We start from the raw sequence: 22,179 nt of genomic DNA, 5'->3' as shown, positions 1-22,179 counted from the left end.
AAGCAGGGGCGGCAGGGGGCGGGAGGAGTGGGAGGAGGAGTGGGAGGGGGCGGGGTGAAGATGTGGTGAGAAGAAGATACTAAGAGAGAAGTGAGGAGAAGAGACCCAAACTGAACTAGAAAACCGAGTCATATGATGAAGCCTTTCTAGAGCTGCATGCTTTTTTAGTGTAATAACATACTGTATATCTATCAGACAATAAATTATGGCTATTAGGTGATGTTTTGGGTGATTGAACCATAAAAATAAAGGGGAACCAATCACTTTCATATCAACAAAGCCTTGACAAATGAGGCGCAAAGTCCCTTAGGCCAGAGTGCTTCCACAAAAAACCACAAGAAGGACATTTCCTTGATGATACTGTGACGAATCATGGTGGGGAGCATAGGGGTGGTATGTAGTGTTAGGGGTCTCAAAGGAGAGAGAGATAGAGGGAGAGAAAGGGGTGCAGAGGCTGTGGGGCGCACTGTTTGTGTGAGAGCCCGGGCACCACCACACACCCCCTAGCTCCGCCTTTTAAGCAGCCAATGAAAGGGGGAATAGAGCGCCATGTGGCGCGGCCAAGGCTGCGTCCTCTGTTAGGGAGTTAAAAGTTTCACCCCTCCGCGAACCCTTCACACCATGGGACTGCGTTTATGGCCCTGCTTCAGCCCTCCGCTTCCCACCGCACAATAAGTGCGACCATCCACCCCTCTCTGGCTCCCACTCCCACAATAGAGGCCTATTCTTCTGACTAGACGTGTTGTAAAAACCCTCCACTTTTGAAAAGCGTTGTTTTTCTGAAGAAAAACATTAGTTTACGACGGCTTTGTGTGATATGAACTTGTACGCTTAGCATGTAGTGAAGTAAGCACTTCTAGATACAGCCAGGGTATCCACAATAGGGTTAGGGTCCATTCCATTTCAATTCAATCATCTCAGGAACTATTGCATTGAAAAGCCTTCTCTTTACTTTCACTCCCTGAATTGAACTGGAATTGACCCCAACCCTGATCCACAACTTTATAAATACTACCTCACCACCAACCACCATCAAATGTACACATAAAAACACAGCTCGAAAAGCATTTTCTGTTTAAAGTAATGCCCTCAAGAAAGAGCAACCCCAACAACTGAAGTATCCTCCTTTAGCTAATTTGATGCGGCGGCATCTGTTCTCGTCCACTGCAGGCTGCAGAGCCTCAGCACGGTGAAACGCCTCTCCTGTGAGGATTAAAATAAACGAGCGCTCCCCTCCAGTCTGGGCTCCCCTGGTCGTAAAATGGCCCCTAAACCCGCCTCCCGGGGTGTCATTCTCAGGTCAGCTTCCCCCTAACCCCCCCTCCCCTCCCGTCCCCCAACTCCCCCTTGCACGCCCGCCCTTGGGTGTGTTTGAATAAACCAGTCCAGCTGTTTGCCGTGAAAACGTCATTGACATCACCCCCCCTTCTCACCTTGTTCCAATCAGCTATGGCCCTGTTATGAGGTAGGGGGACTTAAACGCTTCGGCAACCTCGCCACAACCTCTCCGCAACCATCCTACTGCACTTAGTATGTGACTGACAAACGAGCCCGTGCATGTACAGTATATTCAAGGCACTAACGCAATGTCAATTGAACGATGACTATGCAATGCATGTGTATGTCGAGGAAATAGACTGTGCTGCTGCTTCATTTAAAATCAGTGGTTTAAAGTACTTAAGTAAAAGTACTTTAAAGTACTACTTAAGTAGTTTTTGTGGTATCTGTACTTTACTTTTCTATTTATATTTTTGACAACTTTTACCTTTACTTCACTACATTCCTAAAGAAAATAATGTACTTTTTACTCATACATTATTTTCCCTGACACCCAAAACTACTTTGAAAACTTAGCAGCACAGGAAAATGCTCCAATTCACACACTTACAAGAGAACATCCATGGTCGTCCCTACTGCCGCTGATCTGGCGGACTCACTAAACACCCATGCGTTGTTTGTAAATTGTGTTGGAGTGTTGGAGTGTGCCCCTGTCTATCCATAATATTAAAACAAGAAAAATGGTGTCGCCTGCTTTGGTTAATACAGTATATGGAATTTGAAATGTTTTATACTTTTACTTTTGATACTTAAGTATATTTTTACCAAATACTCTTACACTTTTACACAAGTAGTATTTCACTGGGTGACTTCCACTTTTACTTGAGTCATTTCTATTAAGGTATCTTGACTTTAACTCAAGTATGACAATGTAGTACTTTTCCACCACATAAATTCCAGAGAGGACATAGAAAAAATGGGCGAAAAAACGTCAGCGCCAGCCGCTGAGTTGAGAGGCCAAACGGCTCTGATTCCTACACACACCTCGAATATCTGTAACGTTCCACCGCAGGCGGCGATTCCAAGAACAGTACGTGTGTGTGTGTGTGTGTGTGTGTGTGTGTGTGTGTGTGTGTGTGTGTGTGTGTGTGTGTGTGTGTGTGTGTGTGTGTGATTCAAAGGTTGGTGCTTTTAACGAAAAGGACATACGCGGGGGTCGCCTACAACCACAATTCCCCACGGCAACATTAGGCTCTGTTGTTGAACAGTGGGAGGCCATTACCTCATTGCTAAACCCTACCTTCCCCCCTTACACCCCTCGGTGGGCACCTCTCGCCAAACTCAGAGGAGTGTTTCCATTAACTAAACTGTGAACCCGCCATCTCTCCACACACAGACAGACACACACAGATACTGGTAGAACATAGAAACACACACACACACACGCACAAGTCCATTTAAAAGCATACATGGGAGAGACACCAACAAGAAGGCCTCATTTGCAGTTTTCTGAAAGCAAAGTTGGCTAAACTTGCAAATTCATTTGTATTTCTCAGCATAATACAAGAGAAAAACCTGGACTCCCTCTGAAAATCAGCTCGCCAGCCAAGTTACCACGGTAACAGACAAATAATAGATGACACAATATTAGCATTGCTGCTACACTAATAGCAGGAGAAGTCATCAATCTCCATCAAATGAAACAATATTTCCCATACCCCACCCCTCACCACCCATCCAGAATGTGCAAACATCCTATCTACCCCTCTATTTATATTCTTCCTCTCGCTCCATTCCCCACCCCACCTCTCTCACACCCCTGATTCCCATGGGGCCTGTGTGGTACTACTACCTGCATGCTAGGTTGAGCAGCTAACCAACGCCCCTGAGAGCCTATCCTGATTGTGTCACTAATGGCACCTTATTCCCTATATAGTGCACAACTTTTGACCAGAGCCTATGGTCAAAAGTAGTGCATGGGGCACAGGTCAAAAGTAGTGCAGTATAAAGGGAATAGGGTGCCATTTGGAACACACACAATGTTTCACGACCTCACCGTCCTTGAAAGAGGAAAAGTGTGCCGCTGAGTGTGCACTAGCAACAAGCTGGGTTCTCCGCTCTACCTGGCTACAGCACATGTCCTTTCTGTATGAGTTTTGAAACAGAGTGAAACGGGAAGGTACTACTGTGAACTGTCCAATAAACAATGCAGATTTTCCTTTTCATTGTAAGACATTTTTCTACGGTGTGCCTGACTGAACAGGACCCAGGCAGGCATAAGTGCTGATTGCAGCTGAGTGTGCAGGAACACGCTGGGTTCTCCTCTCTACCTGGCTACAGCACCTGGCCTCTCTGTGTGAGCCATTACCTTCCGCCCAATAACCATGGCAGTGTGGCACACCGCAGGGCCATCTTCACTAGTTTTTGCTAATTATTACTGCACTATTCAGGGAGGAGCGAGTTTGAGATTTCAGATCTTTGTGGCGCTTGTATTTGTATTTATTATGGATCCCCTCTTCCTGGGTTACAACAAAATTAAGGCAGTTATATACAATTAAAAACATGACATTACATTTCACTACAGATTTCAGAATACATTAAGTGTGTGCCCTCAGGCCACTACTCTACTAACACATATCTACAACACAAAATCCATGTGTAAGTGTGTGTATAGTGCGTATGTTGTCATGTGTGTGTATGCGTGTGTCTGTGCCTGTGTGTGTGTCTCTTCACAAGCCCCGCTGTAACATAAGGTGTATTTTTATTCGTTTTTTAAATCAGATTTTACTGCTTGCATGAGTTACTTGACGTGGAATAGAGTTCCAAGTAGTCATGGTTCTATTTAGTACTGTGCGCCTCCAATAGTTTGTCCTGGACTTGGGGACTGTGAATAGACCTCTGGTGGTATGTCTTGTGGAGTATGCATGGGTGTCTGAGCTGTGTGCTAGTAGTTTAAAAAGACAGCTCGGTGCATTCAAGATGTCAATACTTCTCACAAATACAAGTAGTGATGAAGTCGAACTCTCCTCTACTTTGGGCCATGCATATTATAAATGTTAGCTCTCTGTGTACATTTAAGGGCCTGCCGTGCTGCCCTGTTCTGGGCCAATTTTAAGTCCCTCTTTGTGGCTCCTGACCACACTACTGAACAGCAGTCCGGGTGCGACAAAACTAGGGCCTGTCGGACATGCCTTGATAGTGTTGTTAAGAAGGTAGAGCAGCAATTTATTATGGACAGACCTCTTAGCTACTGTTGCATCAATGTGTTTTGACCATGACAGTTTACAATCCACGGTTACTCCAAGCAGTTTAGTCTCCTCAACTTGCTCAATTTCCACATGATTCATTACAAGATTTAGTTGAGGTTTAGGGTTTAGTGAATGATTTGTCCCAAATACAATGCTTTTAGTTTTTGAAATATTTAGGACTAACTTACATATTTCTTGCCACACATTCTGAAACTGACTGCAGTTATTTGTTAAGTGTTGCAGTCATTTCAGTAGCTGACATGTATAGTGTTGAGTCATCAGCCAGTTGCAGGTCATTAGTAAAGATTTTAAAAAGTAAGGGCCCTAGGCAGCTGCCCTGGGGATTGCCTGACTTTACCTGAATTATGTTGGAGAGGCTTCCATTAAAGAACACCCTCTGTGTTCTGTTAGACACGTAACTCTCGATGCACAATATATCAGGGGATGTAAATCCATAACACACACATTTTTCCAGCAGCAGATTATGATTGATAATGTCAAAAGCTGCACTGAAGTCTTAAAAAACAGCTCCCACAATCTTTATATTCTCAATTTCTCCCAGCCAATCATCAGTCATTTGTTTAAGTGCCGTACATGTCGAATGCCCTTCCCTATAAGTGTGCTGAAAATATGTTGTTCATTTCTTTACTGTGAAATGGTAACAGACTGATTGGTCGGCTGTTTGAGCCAGTAAAGGGTGCTTTGCTATTCTTGGTAGTATAATTAATGTTGCTTTATAATCCATGTTGAATTTTGGTTTTCCTAGATATACTATACAGTATTATGATCACTACATCTGATGGATTTGGATACTGCTTAAGAGCAGATTTCTGCCGCATTGGTAAAGATGTGATCAATACATGTGGATGATTTCCTTCCTGTGCTGTTTGTAACTACCCTGGTAGGTTGACTGATAACCTGAACCTGGTTGCAGGCACTGGTTACAGTTTAAAGATTTTTCTTGAGTGGGCAGCTTGATGGAAGCCAGTCAATATTTACATCACCCAAAACAATTGACCTCTCTGTTGATATCACCTACATTATCAAGCATTTCTCACATATTATCCAGATTCTGACTGTTAGCACTTGGTGGTCTATAGCAGCTTCCCACAACAATGGGCTTTAGGTGAGGCAGGTGAGCCTGTAGCCACATTACTTCTACAGCCTTTAACATGACATCCTCTCTAAGCCTTACAGGAATATGACTCTGAACATAAACGGCAACACCTCCACCAGTGGCATTCCTGTCTCCTCTGAAGATGTTGAAACCATGTATTGCTACCACGGTATAACTAAAGGTATTATCTAAGTGAGTTTCAGAGATAGTCAGTCAATGAATGTTATCTGTTACGAGCAAGTTATCGATTTCATGAACCTTGTTTCAGATTCGGATTAAGATGCAGTGTTTAATAGTCACGTGTACAGGGTTGCAGGTGGGATTGCAGGGTACAGTAAAAATCTTAGGCTTCGCGCTTCAACATGCAGGACTTAGTGAAATAAAATAATGAAAATGGCAATAAAACAACAACGATAGAAATAGAAATAGCACTATAAACATAATAACAACTGTGGCAGCGATGAATAAATAAATGTTCATTGAGGTTGAGGCAGAGTAAAAACTATTGAGGGGGTGTGGTGGGGTGGAATGACCATCGGGGAGCACCATGACTATTGACTGAAATATAAACAATACAAATTGTAATAAAAAAAGTTATAATATACATGGAACAACTGCAATAGTGATGAATGTCATTAGGGTAGGCTACATATGTTAATGTGGGCTATTTTTAGCACTTTTGGGATTCGTGATTGTTTTTATCGCTTTACTGGGAGGCTTATCAGAGGTAGACATGACAGTGATATTTATGTCTGAGCTGATAGTGCAGGGTGAGCTGCACACAGTGCACGTCCTACTAGTGCACACCGCCTCAGTGCTCACAGTATAACTCCGGTTCATAGGCAAATGATCAGCGCATACAACAGCTTTAGAATTGACAGAGGATTGTTCTGTGGGTATTCATTTTGACAGATGCATATTGGGAAATACTGTGCATAGTGCATGCATATAAAGGCTAAACAGTAGTTGGAATGGTGTAGAGTTAATCCATAAACCATCGATTGCATTTTCTGTATTCTGTATTTGCTCATGTATATTGCTGCGTATATTCGCCTAGGCTAGGGTTCAATTGGATAGGATGTCTGTACATCTGTACATGTGAAGATTGAGACTTTTCGTAGAGTTGGTTGAATCATCATTCTTGTCTATGTTTTGCCTCCATAACCAGCCAGAATTAAACACATTGCAGCCTATTACCTCATACTTTGTTAATAACTGTGGATATTTATTCATAAAAGAGATCAAAGTACAGTGAAATGTCCTACTTTCTTCTTTCAGACTAGTAAATACTGTAGTAAATGCACGCCGCAACACTGGAACTATTCCACAGGTTTCCTCTCATTCCAATTAACTGAAGCCAAGGCGGGATATTTTCGGGTGTTCCCAGAGGAATTAATCATTCAGATCATTAGACGCAGGTTGCCTGGGGTGGAGTAAACTAACTAAGGCAGCATCCCAAACGGCATCCCATTCCCTATATAGTGCATTGCTTTTGACCAGAGCCCTATGGGGAATAGGTTGCCATTTAAGACGCGGCCTAAGTATTACTGCCATGTAAACACATGCAGACACCAAACAACCCCAATCCAACTCACCAATTGTTGACTTGTAGGATCGTTAACCCCGTGTCCTGGGCCAGTTGTTTCTTCTGCTCTTCCGAAGGGTAAGGATGCTGTTTCAACGANACTCACCAATTGTTGACTTGTAGGATCGTTAACCCCGTGTCCTGGGCCAGTTGTTTCTTCTGCTCTTCCGAAGGGTAAGGATGCTGTTTCAACGAGAAAAAGAAAAAGAAAGAACATTATGAATATAAAGGAAATAGTAACTGAAAGAAAACCAAAAAACGGCTTTTGTGTTGTCTGTGTTGTTGTGGCTGTGCTAGCAGCGGCAGCTGCTAATTAGCGCGAACAAACGGAGGTGTGGCTCCAAAGACTCATTAGGGCAATATGAGATGGAATCATAATTAACGGTGTGTGTGTGTTTGTGTTTGTGTTTGTGTGTGTGTGTGTGTGTGTGTGTGTGTGCGTGCGTGCGTGCGTGCGTGTGTGTGTGTGTGAGCCAATTAAAGAGTTTACCCGAGTGAAGAAACAGCTATATTAATTAGGGGTGATACTAGTGCTTTGCACACACACACACACACACACACACACACACACACAAGCTCTCACACACACACACACACACACAAAAGCTCCTTGATAACGCCCTAGAGTAGGTTGAGGGTTCTCTTAGCAGTGGGGGGAAATAGATACAGGCGTGTGTGTGTGGTGTGTGTGTGTGTGTGGTGTGGTTGTGGTGGTGTGTTGTGTGTGTTTGTGTGTGGTGTGGGTTGTGTGTGGTGTGGTGTGTGTGTGTGTGGGTGTGTGTTGGGTGTTGTGAGCAGTTGTACGGCGATGTGTTGTACGTGGTGTGTAGAGAAGTGGAGTTTAAGTCACACGGAGAATCCCAATGCATTTAACAGCGCTCCCTTTTCTATTTACTTTCCACTCCTACTCCCTAATCTGAAAGAACTGGATAGGGGAGCACTATGTCAGTAACTAAACCAAGCCTATAGCTTTCAACCATCTCCAGACCTGTCAAGTCAGTGAGAATAAGGGAGCTACGATATAGGAAAGGAGGTCAAACTATGGATTGACCAGAAGAGGAAAAGGTCAGAACATCTACTGTCCCAACCCTTCATAGGCTGTATCACATCCGACCGTGATTGGGAGTCCCCATAGGGCAGCGCACAATTGTCCCGTTATCGTCTGGGTTTGGCCGGTGTAGGCCGTCATTGTAAATAAGAATTTGTTCTTAACTGACTTGCCTTAGTTAAATAAAGGTTCAATGAAAAAAATTAAAAATGACATCTAATGCTATTTAACATTAGAAATCAGACCTCCACTGTGACCAGTTCAAACCATCTGAGATGCCATACACCTGCAGGCCAATTCCACATAGGCACAAAGCTAGAAATGACACACTTTACACCTGGAGAATATTTATCGACCACATCCTTTTTCTGTGGCGACAGGGAGAGGGTCTTTGATGTTACTGAGTTTTTTTTCCATTGACGCTGAATCAATTGGTAATGGATGCCTTTCCCTCTTTCCATGTGATTTGATTGTAGGTAATTGGCCTAAACGGAGTCTAATTCGCCACAGAAAGTGATAATCTCAGTGTCGCCTCATCAAATTGTCCCTCGCTGTCTGTTCCTCCAAGTGGCCTTTGTTCCTGAATAACGTGGATAATTCTATCAACTAAGAGAAGGAAAAATAGCAGCAAAACATTTATGAGACAATTTGAAAAAAACCTTGCCTTGAACCAATCTCTACAATGACATTCATGAGGAAAAACAAGTTAAGATACCATAACATCTTCCCAGAACACAAAAGTGAAAGCACAGTCACACACATGCACATGCACGTACACACACTCCCGCACACACACACATAGGAAAGGCTGGTAACCTCAGGCCTAATTTCAGAGTTTCCACTCTGGGCCCCAATCCCGACCCACCCGCTCATTATGAATTATAATCCTGTTAGCAAGGACTAGCGGCTCTAACCGACCCAGAGCTAACCACCCCAGAGTTAAGGCCGGGCCATCCCCAACCCTGTAATCAGCACTGAGGCCTGGGTCCTGTTCAGTAGGGTACACTGTGGAAAAACGCATTGCAACCGAAAACGTAAAATATGTGTCCATGTTGGACGAGTTCAGTATCTCCCCTTTTTGCTCTGTTTCAAAAGCTTTCTCCCTACTGGACATGACCCTTGGCTCTGACACAAGGAAGATGAAGTTGCCTCTCAACGCTGATCCAAGGTCAGTTTGTGATTCTTCACTATAACGATTACCATTAGGATTATAGCATTTAAAGCTGATCCTAGATTTGTGCCTATAGGGACATTATACTCGGAGCACTCTGACATGAATGGCGACACAGGTCTGCCGCCAGCTAGCAGCCACTCCATGCTCAGGCAAGAACTGCTCTCTAGCATGCTGGGACAGAATGAAACCATGCCCTCCAGGTGAATGGCTAACAGACACCAAATCTCCAAGGAGACAGAAGACACCAACAGCAAAAAAAGTAGTGCAGAGCAACACAAATACTCAGGGGCAACAGAGCTGGGCTAAGGATTAGCTGAAACAACTAACCTGAAAATGAATGTAACTTGGCTTAGCTTCCACACAACTAACTTGAATATGAGCCTAACTTGGCTTAGAATTAACAAACAACTGACTCTACCTGAAACTGAAAGTAACTTGTCTTGTCTTCCAAGCAACTAGCTTTTACAAACAACTAACTCTACCTGAAAATGAATATAACTTGGCTTAGAATCCAAAACAACTAACTCTACCTGAAAATGAACGTAACTTGCCTTAGCTTCTAACACAATTGACTCTGCCTGAAAATGAATGTCACTTCTACTCAACTGTTAGCATGGGATACCGAGAATACCAACAGTCAACAGGCCTCTATTTCCCTCCCGCTCCACTTCCAGCCAGCCTGACCACTCCGAGGGGAACACCTCGTCACCATGCCTTTCAGCACCACATTAACAGCAACAGAGGGAAGCGTCGTCAACCAGGCCGATCCTAGCAGGCGGGTCTAATCACATCAAATGGAAAGGGGGCTTTACTGTCAAACTGGCGAGAGAGTCCGTGTTGGAGGGGTGTTGGTCAGAGGGCTTTGGTAAACACACACATGCACACGTGCGAGAATGCACGCATGCACGTACGCACTCACACATACACACACGGACATAATGTACACATACGCACACACACACACGCGCACACAAACACATCATACACTCTTCCACCCTTCTACAACACACTACACTACAACTCACATAGTGGGCCCTGACTTGCCTGGTGTCGACCACTAAGTGGCTGCTGCTGGGCTGTGGGTTGTGAGGCAGCCTAGGTGGTGACAGGCCAGCTGTACCAGTCTCCCACCTAGCAGCCATTCATCCAGCCAGGCAGGCAGGCCAATGTGGGCCTTCAACAGGGCCCAAAGCCCCAGGCTACATTCCTCTGCTGCTAGCCCCAGCGATGGAGCACGTCAACCAACCCCATCCCCCAAACAAGGGCCTCTAATGAGTGGGAGTACCTACTACTGACCAATCTCATTAGTAAACAGCAGTAACATAATACGTGGCATTTCACGGCTATGGGGTAAGAGGGGAGGCAAGTTGGCTTGCCACTCTATTCCACACCTGCTGGTTGGAGGGAAGGGTTGCTGTGAGCCAATGGGGTTTGAGCTGCGAGCTCTTTGAGTTCACGACTGAACCGATCAGCCAATTCAGGAGAAGTTTCGGGAGGGTGATTATGTTGTTTACTGGACCAGTAAACCTGTTAGGAGGTTGTAATTACTCCTCATTTGGAGAGAGGAGCCGCTCCGAGGGCGGTCGGTCCAGCGCGCCCACAACCCGGACACAGCTGAGTAGGACGGGGCGAGAGGTGAGAGGAGCGGCGAAATAGTGGAGGATAAACGTACTGGATATGAACCATCATCTCGATCTGCAGAGTTCACCCATCTTTATTTAACACTACATCCCTGGAGAGAGCCCTAGCTTTAGATGGGGTGTCATTGAACTACAGTAAGGCTAAATGCTAAACTTCACAAATAATTCAAAATCCAGTGCTATTTTAACAAAGATTTGTTAGCATTTTGCCATTTGTGGCATTTTGGCGAGGGTAAGGAGAGGGACACTACAAAAAAATGCATCCAATGTGTGTCCAGCTGCTATAGGGGAAAGCAATCAAGACAAAAGATGGATTGCAGAGCAACACCAACAAGTCAGGTTTAACTGCTGAACTCGTCTCTAGTGCACCCCCAATCAAACTAAAGCTTCCCCCGTTCAATGTGTACTGCCATCTGCCCATCTCCTCCAATGTCCTCGCTCCATCGGCCCTCTTCTCCTCACCTCATTATCTTTTCGGGACTAAACACTGCCCATTTTACCTTGTCAGAGAAAAAGGCCCCAGCCAGTGATGTATGTGACCACATGCTGGATTCTGGAGGTCAATAAAGGCGACCCCCGCTGGGCGCTGAGTCCCAAGCCCCTGGAGGTCCTGGGGCCTGTCAAAAAGTAATGGATGATGTTTTCACTGCAGGGTGAGGGACCCAGAGAAAGAGCGAAGACCATGCCTGACACAATGGGGCGCCAGCATTGGATAAATGAACTCAGATGCCCCACAGGTCTCCTAAAAATATCCTGTTTGGCTGCCCCATCTTTCTGCTCCTCCCTTCTTTGTATGTGTCTCAAATGGTACCGTATTCCCTACATAGTGCACTACTTTTGACAAAGCCATATGGGCTAGTAGTGCACTATGTAGGGAATTGGATTGCCACTGACTCCAATAATCGTCTTCTCATTACCTCCAAAATATTCCCTGGAAACTCAAATAACTCAAATAACTCAAATAACTCAAATGGCACGAGAACAAAAAGGATCTAAAGAACATTTTAAAAACAGTGGCAAGAGGAACTTCAGATATTGCTACCCCAACAAAGAGGCGCATTCAGCTAAAAAGGGAGGGTCATATTTTAGTCCGAGAAGCCAAGACGTGATTATACACCATGTGTAATGTTCTTTATTCTTTAATTGGGTGGCGCCAACGATTCTGAGTTGCTTGCTTGGATAGAATTAAGGTATAATCAGGAACCGTAGGTCTCGGGACTAATTTAATTTACAAATTATGAATATGGATAGATGATTCGTCACACGTACATGAGTGGCGCTAGTCGGGGTGGTTTGGGGGTGGGGGGAGGCCAGTAAATACACAGTGTGTATGGGGGCAAGCTTGGGAAGTCCAGGACTTTGGGGGGGGGGGGGGGCAGGAGAGACCAGTCAGGCCATAGTCAATGTTAAATTTGTATAATTTCATGTCCCAGATCTAATGACATCAGGGCAAGACAGCATTATAAATGTGCCTCTGGGTAGACGGGGGGAGGGGGAACGGGGAGGAGGATGGGGATGGCTGGCTGCCATTGGCATGGTACAGGAATTCCCAGCCAGCGTATAGGCTGCTGTGTGGCACACCATAGTTTGCCATGGGTGATTGGCACGTCAACATCCAAGGGGGCTCTGGCAATAAACAACCAATGACGAATGGGTTCAAATGACCTGTCAAACTTTGACCTTTGATGATCCCAGGGCGAGAGGGGATGAGGTCATTCCAGGGGCTTCCTGTGAAACGCTAGCCAGACTCCTCTTTTTTCTGCTTAGGAGGGCATTCCTTTTTCCAGAGGACAGGAAAGCAGGATAGAAAATGTTTCTGCATTGCATGGGTTACGAACTCTAAATTTCGGGAATTAGGCCATCTCCACCCCAGTTCAGAAGTTCTCTTCACCTCTGTGTAACCAAAGCATTCCGTAACTCACAGATTTGGGTGTTTTTTAATTACAGGTAACTTGTCATTTATTCAAACCTCAACTTCAATAAACAAAGTTACAGTACGCTTAGCGACCCAGTACAACTTCTTTCCCACCTGTTTCTGCTCAGGTTTGGGTAGAATGTGCTTGCAGGGTTGAAGCACGCGTTATTATTGCAGCACATCTGTGAGCAAGAGGGTGGCAAATTAGCCTCTAATTGCATTAACAGGGATTATGCCTTCCAGTTGGTTTTTGCTTTTTACATGAAACACTTTGTAAAAAGAGAAGCAAAAACATGTGAAGAAAACAGCACGTTCCACGGTGGTTTCTCTTTTACAAGCTGTGGCTCCCCTCTCACTCGCAGGCTTCAATATTCTGTGCACAACTAAGAGAAGAAGAAAAAATCTCAAATGGAAAAAAACTAATTATTAATAAAAAATGAGGGAGGGAACTTGCTAACCCCTCCCTCACTCCTCACCCCGCCTCCTATCCCCCTCAACGTGGTAACGACACGCCAAATCCCAGTGGATCCTCCCACAATGTAGTGGGCATGGCAACAATCTGAACGCCTGGGTTTCGTCCCATTACCCTATCACATAATTACCTTTTCTTTGGGGAGCCCCGTGTGCAGAAAAAAAGCAGAGGGGTCTGTTTCCTAAATGGCACCATATTCCCTACATAGTGCACTACTTTTGATCAGAGCTCTAATGGGCCCTGGTTATAGGTAGCGCACTGTATAGGGAATGGGGTGCCATTTGGGATGCAGTCAGGGTCTCCTTTGGGCTTTTCAGGGCAACGGCTTTCGTTTAACACTAATTTCTTGATCAATTAAAAAGGAAAATACCATTTGTGTGAGTGGGTAAAGAGAGGGAGTGGAGGATGAGATGTGGGGGGTGAAAAGAGGAAGAAAAGGCCCGTGGTTCCCTGCTGGAGGGGCAAGAGTGCTGCCCCATTTCTCACCAGGATTCCTGGTACACACACACACGCACACACACATCCGCAGCCAGCTTGCTAGACCACATGCATGAACCTTTACCAAGTCCTTGAGAATCGATACGGTGGAAATGGAAGATACTGTGCTCATAGTTCTAAATACCACTTAACTGACAATGCACACAAACACACACACACACACACAAACATTTTACTCTCCAGAGAACCTGGGAATGTCTATGGTCAACTCTCTCTCCCTACCTCTCTTCCCCCCTCTCTCTCTCTCTACCTGGGTTATCTCTCCTCCCTCTCTCCCACATCCCATCTGCTGCAGGCTGCAGCCACCCAGGTTCAGTGGTAGGTCCTGGCAGCCACCTTGACCCCCATCGAGACATCCCGATTTAGCCTCTCCTTGTATGGAGCCTAGACAGAAAAAGGGGGGGAAATGCCTACATAGCAAAATCCTCTCAGTGTTTCTCACTCAGTGCCTGCTGGCCAATTGACTAGCTTGCTAACTTTGGCCAAAGCTGTAAATTAGATATTTCTGTGTATGTCAGATATGTCTCCCTTTAACAGTATGTATCCGTGAGGCTATGGACACAGATAATATTGCCTCCCTTTTTACTGCTACGTCATTCTAGCTCTCACTCATCGATAGCCATGAAGTGCTTTGAAAGGCTGGTCATGGCTCACATCAACAGCATCCTCCCGGATACCCTAGACCCACTCCAATTCGCATACTGCCCCAACAGATCCACAGATGATGCAATCTCAATTGCACTCCACACTGCCCTTTCCCACCAGGACAAAAGGAACACCTATGTGAGAATGCTATTCATTGACTACAGCTCAACGTTCAACACCACAGTGCCCTCAAAGCTCATCACTAAGCAAAGGACCCTGGAACTAAACACCTTCCTCTGCAACTGGATCCTGAACTTCCTGACGGGCCGCCCCCAGGTGATAAGGGTAGGCAACAACACGTCTGCCACGCTGATCCTCAACACTGGGGCCCCTCAGGGGTGTGTACTTAGTCCCCTCCTGTACTCCCTGCGTGGCCAAACACGATTCCAACACTATCATTAAGTTTGCTGATGACACAACAGTGGTAGGCCTGATCACCGACAACGATGAGACAGCCTATAGGGAGGAGGTCAGAGAACTGGCAGTGTTGTGCCCAGGACAACAACCTCTCCCTCAATGTGAGCAAGACAAAGGAGCTGATCGTGAACACAGGAAAAAGGCGGGCCGAACAGCCCCCATTAACATCAACAGGCTGTAGTGGAGCGGGTCGGAGTTTCAAGTTCCTTGGGCCACATCACAACGACTATCATGGTCCAAACACACCAAGACAGTCGTAAAGAGGGCACGACCAAAAGTCCCCCTCAGGAGACTGAAAAGATTTGGCAGGGTCACAGATCCTCAAAAAGTTCTACAGCTGCAACCGCTGAGGCATCCTACCAGTTGCATCTACCCTTCTACAGCTTCTACCCTTCAAGCCATAAGACTTGACTGAACCCATCATCAAATGGCCACTGGACTATGACATTTGACCCCCCCCCCCCCCCCCCACCAATTTGTTTTGTACACTGCTGCTACTCGCTGTTTATTATCTATGCATAGTCACTTCACCCCTACCTACATGTACAAATTACCTCAACTAACCTGTACCGCCGCACACTGACTTGGTATTGGTACCCCCTGTATATAGCGTCGTTATTGTTATGTTATTGTGTTACTTTTTATAATTTTTTTAATAATTTTTTTTACTTTAGTTTATTTGGTAAATATTTTCTTGACTCTTAAACTGCACTGTTGGTTGAGGGCTTGTAAGTAAGCATTTCACGGTAAGGTCTACACTTGTTGTATTTGGCGCATGTGACAAATAAAGTTTGATTTGATTTGAATGTTAACCAAAGTCTTTTATCACAACTCACTTCACTCGTAGCGACTGACAGGAGAGTTAGGGAGAAGTTATCTACAAAATCATTTTCACTATAGCTTTGATATGCCTTGTCAAACAAACACACACGTGCACACCCGCATGCATGGCTCAGTTTGACAACTTCGGTTGAGTCAATTCAAAAGTCATTTCAACAGCCGAATCCTCCTAAGCCTGCTAGGCAGCAGTGGAAAAGTCCCCTCCCTCATTGCTACATTTCAGACTTGTCACAACAACCCTAAACACCCATAAAGTATAACTGAGGCTAAAGGGCATGACTTGGAGCTCAAAATGGCCACTGGTATCGAGGTCCCACTGCTTGGCTTCTAAGAAGTGTAATGGTGATCCACCACTCTACTCACCGTCAAGTGCTGGAAGAGCCACGCCCTCATGATGTTGGTGGCCACTTTAGGGAAGATGCCTCGCTTCTTGTTGTGACGATCCCTCTTTTCCTTGTCAGGGTCGTCGTCGTCCCCAGTGCTGGGAGAGGCCACCCCGTTGTCCATGCAGTCACCTGTACAAACAAAGCCAACAGTTAGTGTGAGTGAGTGGTTCCATTAGGGAGCTAAGGAGGGAGGTTTGGGACATTTTGGCTCCAACCTGGCAACCGACTATCTCCTCTTGGACAAACAGAAAACAACTGCTAGTTTAACTTCAGAAATTGTCTTTTTTTAAACAAATTTCCCCAGGTTGTGTAGGGAATAAAGAGGGACCATTCTGCTCCAACCTGGCAACCGACTATCTTCTCTTGGACAACAGTCAACAACTGCTCATTTTGCTTCAGGAATTCTAACCTTTCAACATAGCTTCTCTGGGTTGTGGAAGGACTCATTTTATATTTTGCATGATTAGCTAGCGATCGTGCTTTCCTGGCCTTGTTTAGCTGAATGTGTTTAGTTAGTGCATTAAAAGATAAATGTTTTCAGCCAAAAGGAGAGAATTCTGCTACAGCATCTTGGGCAAAAGACAGCAACTGATCGTGTTTTCTTCAGAAATTCGACCCTTTTTACCCAGTTTTATCACTGCTCTGAATATATTGATCAAACTGCAGGATGCCGTAATAGAGTTACTGCTACACAGTCTTTCAGAATGCGAGGAGAAAGCTCTAAAGTTGAAATATGGATGGATCTGGTGAAAAATCTATTTCTCGCTACGTTTCAAACGATTGACTCATCAACATCTTCATCCAAGAAACCTTCACATATTCATCAGAAGAGAGTGTCTGAACGAATAGGTTCAGTCTTCAATGTTCCATACAAAACACTCTCATGTACTGTACACGTGATGCACCAAACCTCCCCAGAACATATATATATATATACTGTATATATTGTAAAGATTTATGAATATACATCTCAGAAAGCTTTTAAGCCAGGAGTTGAACTCTCTGACTCACTGTACTGTGGGGTTGATATGACCCACCCAGAGCACCATCTATCCACCCCCAAAATCCATACAGTACATCTCAGAGATATCACAGACCTAGTGTGCGTCCCAAATGGCACCCTAGTCCCTACATAGTGCACTACTTTTTGACCAGGGTCCATAGTGCTGCACTATGTAAGGAATAGGGTGTCATTTGGGACGCAGACGCAGTCCAAAACCAGCCAATGATTTAATACCCAGTTTGTTCCTCTCGCTGTTTTTTCCGCTAAAGTTCGCCTCTTATGTTTACTTAGCTCCCATCTGGCCTGGGAGAGCTACACTGCTGGCCCTGGGTTCATAATCCAAGATGTCTCATTGGAAGTGAATGCTCCTTCGATCTAGCCTGGTCTCAGATCGGTCTGTGCTGCCTTGCCAACTCCTATGGTCATTGTTTGGGGAACGCCGAGGGCTTTGCTAAAGATGAACTGGATGAAATGCTGGATTGAAGGTAGCCTGGCCCTGGATCTCTCTGTACTGTCTTGCCAACTCTATCATAGGAGTAGGCAAGACAGCACAACATATCTGGGACCAGGCTTCCTTCGATCCAACATTAAGTCCATTTCATCTTTAGCAAAGCCCCCACTAACTGCTAACCTCTTCACCAAATGCAATTACAAATCATGCCGTATGCAGTATTTTTGTCAAGTGCCATGTAATGAGGTTAATTTTATTTAATTTCCCCCCTTTTAACAGCAACAGGCAAGGTTAGAGACAGTCAGTTAAAGCAGAGCAGGCATATGGCAGCAACTACCGGCCACATTAGTATAATATCAGTGGTGACTTCACTAGCTTGGAGGTTGACTTCGCTTAGGCTTCTCCTGCCATTACCTCCGCCGCCAAAACAGAGGTGAGATTCTACTGGGACCGACAAGAGTCTGAGAAGGTGGAAATAATCATAAAAATGATGCTGAAGTCCATAAACAAGCTCTCGGCCTCATTAGGAGGACGACGGCGGGCTCCCTCAGGCTGATTTACACTCCCGCACTGCGCCGTGTCGCGGCAGCGTTCTCTAGCCCAACGCCACGAGGAGAGATACGCCGCCGCTGGGGTGACTTTGGGCCCAACCTGCTAATGGTTTGTGACACCGCCGAGCTTCACAGCGACAACTTGTGTACCGGGTGGAGATGGAGACGGGGACGGGACACACGCGCTCTACAGTGACTAGAGCTGCACATGTCAAATCCTCCTCCTCTACATCCAGCTATGTGTGACCTGTGAAGGGGGGGTTGTGTTAAAAGACGAAGGAAGTAGCAAAGCGATGCAGTGACTTGGGGAGGTCCGGAGAAAGTGGTAGTGGCAAGGGAAGTCGCTGCTGCGCTTTGCTTTCCTGTCTGGCATCCAGTGGAGGAGTGAGGCCATACAAAGGAATTTGTTGCCCCGGGAAAAAACTCTGAACACGAAGTCAGCTCAGCTGTGGTTATGCAGGCTTGACCATGCCTACGCCAAACCAAAAGGATTCATTGCGAACCCTCGCTCTCTTTCCCTCTCTCTCCCTCTTCTTTCTTTTATTCCCTTTGCCCTCATTCCATTTCCACCCTTTTTTTCTCCTTCTGCCGTTCAATATCGCTGCTTGCTCCTTTCTCTTCCAGCATCAAGATTAAGAGGCATAGAAATCCACTTGCACTTTTCACGCAAACATTATAAGTCAAGCTGTCAAAGCTCGGCGCTCGCAGCAGCTGCTGGCCTGCTCAATTGCTGAGCTTTTCACAAGTGTTTGCACAACATGTTATTGGCCATGGTCTGGTGCAAGGGGCCTGGGAGGAGAGAGGACCTTTTATTTTGCACCAGGCTTCCACCATTGGTAATTTCTTGTAAGACGCACTTCCCTATAGAAGCAAGGTAGCCATGTGACCATTGTCGACCAATCCAAGGGTCTGTGAAGAATGGCCTCGCTGCCCAGGTCAGGCTTGTGGTAACTTCAAGCAACCATGAACAACAAAACACGGACAATGCACAAAGAAAAGATTGAGATTAATTGACTACTTGTCTTGGATGGACTTTCTCTATTGGCTACCTGCAAGTTCAAATGAACAGAAGCTAAATGTTTGACCAAACTGCAGACATCCCCATAGCGATGAACTAAGTCGTTGAAACTGTTTGCCTTCTCTGGGACATTATTTACCAGCTTTCCCTTTGTTTTCTTTCTTCCTCCTCTTTTTCCCGGCAATGACCCCCCCCCCCCTACAGGTGAGAGATAGTTTTTCCTTCAGTTAAAGTGGGAGATAACAAATCTCTCCTCAGGTATGTATCAGGTTTTTCCTGAAAAGTCAGAAAACCATGACTATCCAATGGTAGCTTCTGTGGTCCTCTAGGACTATCTACGAGATGCGAGGAACCAGTGTTAAGGTATCACTGGACTACATGCCCCAATATGGATCAACCAAGAATCCACTTTCCAACAGAAGCTCAACCAATATGTTTCTGTCAAATACTTCCTTTGAAGGAGCCACAATTCCCCAACCATCCAAATGGGGAATAAAAAGGACATTATGGTTGTTTGTGTTCTGGGCCTTGTGTTCTGGACCTAGTGTTCTGGCTGTGTGAATGTATTTGTGTTCGGGAGTTAAAACACACAGATGTCCCCGAAGCAGTCCACCCGTGGCGGTGCTAAACTGAAAATGTATTCGGGAGATAACAAAACCCCTGAACGCTTGTTGCACTTGGCACACAAACAGCACTTTGCAAATGGCCCTGGTAATAGCTGATACACATCTGACTGAAACTATTTGGAGAGTGTGGTGGGAGTCCACAAACCCAGAGCCCTGCTCATAAAGACGGCCAATAGCAGAGGAGAGAGAGTCCCTTTTAGTCTTCTTCTCTACCTCAACCATTAGGAGCTAGCCTAGCATTTAATGTGTGTGTGTGTGTGTGTGTGTGTGTGTGTGTGTGTGTGTGTGTGTGTGTGTGTGTGTGTGTGTGTGTGTGTGTGNTGTGTGTGTGTGTGTGTGTGTGTGTGTGTGTGTGTGTGTGTGTGTGTGTGTGTGTGTGTGTGTGTGTGTGTGTGTGTGTGTGTGTGTGTTGCTCTCTGTTATTACTCTTTCCCCGTGTCCAAATAAAAGAGGCGCAGAGGCTGGTATATAAATCGTCGCTCAGTCGACAAGAACATAATGCGCCCTTTCTTCCAGATCCAGTCGCAGGCTGAGCTCCGCATTCACATTTTTCTGTCAACCCTCATCATTCACTCTCTCTTTCTCTGTGCTGTCTCTCTTTCTATTCAACGTTACATCCAAATCCAAACTCGACAACACGTGACACTCACTCATTGGCTTGACATGGGATCAGTCCCAACACTGTCTCTCTAATCTGAAAGTACTTGATAGGCGAAAGCGATAATGGTGGACACCTTTCTAGTATGTCTACCTGTAAGTGAATCTGATCTGTCCCAAAAGGCTAAAATAGCTTCCTCGTTCCTCCCACTGATATGACAGTATACTTGAAAGACAAAAGCAAAGGTGATGGACACCTATCCTGTTATCTTACCTATCAGTGAATCCTTACCTTCTTCACTGTTGTTGTCCCCACTGTGTGACGTGTGTCCCCCACTGGAGGGCCCGGGAGTCCCCGCCGAGCGAACTGATGCCGTGTCATCGTGGTCTCTGCTCCACGAGATCTGATTGGATGACAGGACACCAAAAATCAGCCGAGAAACTACAGTATGAAAATGATTTACCACAGAGAGCACGTCAATGGTCTATGCGTCATATAGAAACCAAGGGCTTTGAGAGGAGTGAGTCATAAAGAATAATCCACGGCCGACTGATTAAAAGAGACGTGGATGGAGACCCAAGGTATGTCGGCACAAAAGGCGCATTCTTAGTTTCCTTACATATCATATCCATATCATATGCAGTACATATCATGTGGGGGGGAAAGGAGAAATACTGTAGCCTGTAGTCATACCAAACACACAGCCAAACAAACCTGTACACACTGGCTCGCTACTCCCCTCAGTTGGCGGCGCATCGTGGCTAACTCAATGCTAACTCCAGGTCAAAATGCAAACCCTATTATTCAGCAAATGAATAACAATAAGTCCTCTTTGGGAAGGAAAAAAATGAAAAATATATATAATGTATTACGCTGCATACCAAGAGAATGCCGTCAGGCTGTGGTAATCTGGAACATATGCTCAGAACACAAATGGTTAAAGCAGCAATGGCCAACTCCAACAAGAGGGGCTCCCAACAAAACGAGCCAGGGGGATAGAAGAGAGGGAGTGCGTACAGGACTGAAGAGATTGGTTCAATCAGAATGGAACCGCTCCTGAGAGACCGAGGGTGGCAAGTACCGAGACACACACACACACACGCACATGCACTCGAACATGTACACGAACACACACACATGCATATTCACACACACCGCCACCACCTCCCACTATTCACCCATAACCAGTGTTAGGTACTCCCTATGCAGCCCCACTTGAGAAGAGAAACTACGTGTGGGATTAAGTGTGAAAATGGTACACTATTGGGCTAGAGGAGAGGGTGCAAAGTGCCTGTAAGGTAGGGTGGGTATCGGGCGGGCGGGTGATGTACCATGTATGGACTTATGGGTAGGAGACTGAAGCCTGGTGGGACTGGTTATGGGTTGACCTCCACATTCAGGAGCTACACTTTAGTGTGCTGGTTCATAATATATGCTATTTAGCAGACACATTTATCCAAAGCGACTTACATGTTAGTTTCTGTAACCCCCAGCGGGAATCGAGCCCACGACAGGCTTTGCTGGCGCCACACTCTTACCAACTGAGCCACACACTTTGTTAAATCAAAAGCATAAATCAAGAGTGCTTATAAGACTCAGGGGACCTGCGCTCATCATTGATCATGTTGTTTGATCGATAATAATAAAAAAACACTCTGGCGGGTGACAG

General features: G+C 45.5%; 1 protein-coding gene across 1 annotated transcript in view; it reads right to left on the bottom strand.

Annotated features, from left to right (window-relative positions):
* LOC111982380 (homeobox protein Meis1) overlaps positions 1-22,179 on the bottom strand; it is a 33,375-nt gene that overhangs the window by 5,565 nt on the left and 5,631 nt on the right. Inside the window, exons 7-9 of the mRNA XM_024013940.2 lie at positions 20,802-20,913; positions 16,241-16,392; positions 7,335-7,411 (exon numbers count right to left, since the gene is read on the bottom strand). Coding sequence (XP_023869708.1) covers positions 7,335-7,411; positions 16,241-16,392; positions 20,802-20,913 — 341 coding nt within the window. The remainder of the gene's footprint in view (positions 1-7,334; positions 7,412-16,240; positions 16,393-20,801; positions 20,914-22,179) is intronic.

The sequence above is a fragment of the Salvelinus sp. IW2-2015 genome, linkage group LG21, assembly GCF_002910315.2.
Source record: "Salvelinus sp. IW2-2015 linkage group LG21, ASM291031v2, whole genome shotgun sequence".
Taxonomy (NCBI): domain Eukaryota; kingdom Metazoa; phylum Chordata; class Actinopteri; order Salmoniformes; family Salmonidae; genus Salvelinus; species Salvelinus sp. IW2-2015.
This window is presented reverse-complemented; position numbering and strand designations above follow the sequence as displayed.